This window comes from Empidonax traillii, unplaced genomic scaffold (assembly GCF_003031625.1).
Source record: "Empidonax traillii isolate 1590-97213 ecotype Southwest subspecies unplaced genomic scaffold, ASM303162v1 scaffold1200:size254552, whole genome shotgun sequence".
NCBI classification, from domain to species: domain Eukaryota; kingdom Metazoa; phylum Chordata; class Aves; order Passeriformes; family Tyrannidae; genus Empidonax; species Empidonax traillii.
In genome coordinates, this window is record NW_020956393.1 from 124,130 (window position 1) to 129,047 (window position 4,918).

A 4,918-nucleotide genomic window follows, 5' to 3' on the forward strand; every position below is an offset into this window, starting at 1 on the left:
CTGAAGCATATTTAAGCTGTCAGGTGTGTTTGCTGTTCCTAACAAGTTTGTATATTGTCTTAACAGCCTTAAAGAGTTGCTGAGAGCCAAATTAATTGAATGCGGCTGGAAGGATCAGTTGAAGGCACATTGCAAAGGTAACTGTGGTCAAGTAATTAATATCCTTTGTAGTTAACTGAGATGAAGGCTACACTGCCTAACAGTCAATTTAAATGAAATCTGGGAAAGAGGAAAGTATCCCTGGCAGTTAGTTTTCATGCAGGAAAACATTTTACTATCTTGGCAAAAAAAATCTTGGAAGAACTCTGATCTGAACCTTATTAAGCTTCTGAGACAAGGGTGGGAATTGATTCCCTAAATATTCATGATGATACAGCTTTTTTTTTGAGAAAGATGAAGAAGAATTGAGCAAATACAGTGGTTTGCAGCTTAGAAACTCTTAACTTACTGAACTTGCAACTTTGTCAACACACAGGAGAGAAAGAAGTGCATTTGAACTCTTTCTGAATACAATTCTTGAAAATAAGATGATCGGCTTAGAGGAGGGAAAACAAGCAGATGAACCTCTAAATACCCAAGTCTTTAGTTTTGAGTTAAGTGTTTAGCATTACTACAATTTACTGATTTGTAAATCATATGATACTGTTATACATAGTATTTAAGCATCCAGGAATATTACCATGTGATGAAATTTCCTTAAAGCAAATAACAAATCCCTTGAGATTTCACTTTAATTCTGTTTTGGTCTATTGTGCCTGGAAATTCAATATTTTGTTACAGAGTTGTTTGGTTTTTTCTGTAGGGCTGTGTTAAATTGTTTTCATAGGTTCAGCAGAGGAGGCTGAAATTATTCATGCTTGCAGTCGTCTGGTTGATGCCACTGCCAGAGATTATCCATTTCAGCAGTACAGATAATGAAAGGGATGTTTATGTGCCTTCTTAACTATATGCTTTACACTCTGCTATAGTAAAGAAATGTAAAATATTTTGCTTACATTAGTACTTTGAACTGTAACTGCAGCTGCTGAGACTGGAAAAATAGAAGTTAATTTGTCTGCATTAAGAGCCTAATAACCTCCAAAAGAAAGGACAGAGAGACATGGAGCTCCTGGAATGGGTCCAGCAGAGGGTGACAAAGATGATTAAGGGATTGGAGCATCTCTTTCATGAGGAAAGGCTTAGTGAGCTGGGCCTGTTCAGCCTTGAGAAGAAATAACTCAGAAGGGACCTTATCAATATTTATAAGTATCAGGACGGTCTCAAGAGGATGGATCCAGGCTCTTCTCAGTGATGCCAAGCAGTAGGACAAGAGGGAACAGGCAGAAACCGATGCACAGGAAGTTCCATCTGAACACGAGGAAGAACTTCTTTCCTGTGTGGGTGACGGTGCACTGGAACAGATTGCCCAGAGAGGTTCTGGAGTCTCCCTTACTGGAGATGCTCAAGAACTGTCTGAACACAATCCTGTGCCATGTGCTCTAGGATGGCCCTGCTTGAGGCTGGACCAGATGACCCAACGTGGTCCTTTCCAACCTTAAACATTCTGTTATCGGGGGAGGTTGTGGGGTTTATTTGGTTGGTTGGGTTTTTTTTTCTTTTCCAGTTCCTTTGTTGTGATGGAGGTTTCATTGGGGTTTTTTTCTGTTTTGTTTTGGTTTTTTTGTAGCTTGTTCTAGAGCTTCTTGCCATTATGGATTAGGACCAACAACTGAGCAATCCAGGATTAATTTCAGGGAATTCAGCCAAGAAAAGCAGTTTACTAATAGTTCATATGATGTCAGTTCAGAAAACATATTTAGTGTCTTGGGGACAATCAATCCTATGTACTGACATACAGTTAAAAACATACTTAAATAATATTTTAGGTTCATGCTACTGAATTGAGATTATTTCTCAACTTTGACTTCTGCATTCTTCAGTAATGTGCAAGGCACTATAAGTAGAAAATTCTTTAAATACTGATGTGTATTAATCATACACTATATCTTAATCATTACGGTTATTTTGCTATAGTTGTATTCCTTTCTTTCAGAGATACTTTTCAACTTTGCTGAAATATAGAGACATGTTGTTTAAATCAGACAGGAAGAGCAGTAGCACTGTCCATGCTCTCTCTTTTTGTATGTTCCCGAGCCTTTATCCAGTTGCATCTTTCTCACTATGATGTAAATAATGTGTTCTAAGAGATAAGCAGCCACCTTGTGCTACAACACTCCAGTAATAGGCACATCTGGTAATGCTCAGAGGAGATAAAACTTTGTAATTGTTTGTTTTTAAAATATGAGCTGAACAAGATCCATCAGAAGAGACAAGTTCCCATCCTTAAACCTATGGATGAGTGAGAGACTAATCCAGTGTCAAATGCTGTAGGTACTGAGTTAATAACCTACATTTAGGTCATTTGCTACTTCATATTCTGTGATGACATATGCATGCAAAGTTTTGTATCCTAATCAGTGGCACAGGTTTTGTCTTCTAATTAATGGATTAAAAGACTTAAAATACTGATCTTGGTCTTCCCCAGATGTCATTAAAGAGAAAGGATTAGAGCATGTTACTGTTGATGATTTGGTGGCAGAAATCACCCCCAAAGGCAGAGGTAAGAAAATACATATATAGATGTGTTAGTACATCAATAAACATACCTGCCTCTATTTCATTAATGTTTTGAAAGCAACATTATGAACTTGCCTGTGTTGGATTCAAGGAAAAATGTTAGTAGCTTAATATTAGCAACAAATAAAACATGTGAATAGGTATTGTGTAACAGTCATTCAAACTCTGTAATGAGCTGTGTGCATAGACTACTTGCAGGTTACATTATTTAGTCATGTCTGTATTCATCTTTATAATTGACTTAATAGTCCCAAGAAAAGTTGGAGTATGCAGCACAGATGTTTTAAAATTAATGATCCTTTAAGATGGAAAATCTGGACTAACAGCTTTAGTGTAATGGGAATGGGAAGAGTAAAGGACCTAGCATAAAGATAGAGGAAGAAATGGAATCACTTAAGGAAACTGCAGTCTTCCTTAGTCTTCCTTACATTTTTCTTCTTGGGCTTTCTGATAAACTTTGATGTTAGTGGGAGAAACATCATTCAGTTTTAAATAAAAATAGGCCTTCAAAATAACTTGCTGGAGACTTTTACTCTGAGGTCATGGCTGAAATTTTTGGTTTTAAATTTGTGAAGAAGAAAGGATAATCATGTTTGTTGTGGTGATTATATCCTGTTTACTGTTCAATAATCCTTTCCCCCAAGCTTTCCTATTTTCTGTACTATGTCTAGGCAAAAAAACCTGCCAGTAACAGCAATGTTCTCAACAGACCTCAATTTTAGCCTATCTTTAATGGGAGAAATATAGACGTGCTATATGAAAATCAAGTAGTTTCAGTTACTCAATGTATTAACAGAATTGTGAGAACAAACAAAGGATCGACGTTGCTGTTGTGAAAATTTGGCATATGTTTTGTTTTGTATTTTTGACTTCTTGCTTTCTTATTTGTGTTTCAGCCTTGGTACCAGACAGTGTAAAGAAAGAACTCTTGCAAAGAATAAGAACCTTCCTTGCTCAGCATGCCAGTCTTTAACTTCAACATTCATCTGGGTTACAGTGTTTCTGTTTCTGTATTGCATCAGTCATGTTGGGATTGGAATGCAGTTTACATACTTAAGGATGGAAAATCAATAAGGTTTTTTTGTATGACAAACTGAAATTTCTTTGCACTGCATTGATTTCTTAAACTTGGTGTTATTTTAATAAAAAAATTTTGTGGACTTATGGTTCTAAGGCTCTTCTACCAGTGCATTCTAATGGAACAGTGTCACCTGTTCCAGTTTTTAACAATCTGTAATTTTAACAATCTGTAATTTTATACATTTGTGAAACCTTGCTCAGATTTTCAAAAAAAGGAGCACAGTTAACAAGTATGGCAACTAGAAGTGTGGAAGCGGGTAAAAATTGTAGGAAATGGAATATGACATACTACTGAGCATTTCCTTTCTGATGAAGTTAAGACTACATAAAAGTGTTGGCGGTGTGCCTCTCGATAACATTTTTCTAGAGGAAGAGTTGTTTGAAGGCTCTGACTTGTGTTAAAAATGTTTACTCAGCAATTCATAAGAGGTTGAATTCTTAAAAAAAAGGCAGTTGTATCTTGCATCAATAATTCTCTTCTTTTCACAGTTACTTTAATAAAGAGTCACTGTTCTAATCCACAACTACAGTTTTCTAGCTTTACCCATCTTACTGATAATTTTTATTTATTGGCTCTTTGGCACATTCTGAAATTGAAGTATAGTTCAGTAATTTGCCAACATAAGTCTCTTAACATGATGCATTTTAAATTCTTATACCCAGACCTGTAACATCTGCCAGGTCTATATATATCTGCAAAGATAAAGCTGATGAATAGAGAGGGTCAAGAAAGGGACTTCGAAGTGAGAACATTTAAATTTTTTTTGAGGTGTTTGACTATGACATAGAGGAGAAGTATAAGCAGAAACTGAATGAGGAATTGGATACTGTTGTGTCTCGGTGGCTACTGTGAAAAATTGACTCAAATATCCATGCTCCTAACTAGAAGAATGCTCTAAAAACTGCCATTTAGAAAGTCATTGCTGTGGCAGTGGGCTGTGCCCGTCCCGTTGTTGCTGTGAGTCCCAGCCGAGGAGCCACTCGGGGGCACCCCCGCCCCACTCGTGGGGAGAGGGGTGGCTGCTCCCTCTCTGCTCCAGTCCCTCCCAGTCCCGGAACAATAACTGGTACAGAGCCACGTGTGTGCTGCCCGCGCTGGAGGCGGGCTGTGCTCAGCCGAGAGCATCGCCTGCACTGGGCTGGGGCGAAACAGCAGCGGCAGGATGTCTGTGCCAGGCTGAGAGTGCTCCAGAGTCTGCTCAAACTGGGGAACAGCTGGGAG

At 38.0% G+C, this 4,918-nt stretch overlaps 1 protein-coding gene across 2 annotated transcripts in view; it reads left to right on the plus strand.

The window, feature by feature from the left end:
- Nucleotides 1–3,783, plus strand: part of ENY2 (ENY2, transcription and export complex 2 subunit) — a 6,475-nt gene extending 2,692 nt beyond the window's left edge. For both annotated transcript variants that reach the window (XM_027905760.1, XM_027905761.1), the window contains 2 exons: nt 2,525–2,599; nt 3,513–3,783. In XM_027905760.1, coding sequence (XP_027761561.1) covers nt 2,525–2,599; nt 3,513–3,589 — 152 coding nt within the window. In that variant the 3' untranslated portion in view covers nt 3,590–3,783. The remainder of the gene's footprint in view (nt 1–2,524; nt 2,600–3,512) is intronic.
- The last annotated feature ends 1,135 nt before the right edge of the window (nt 3,784–4,918 follow it).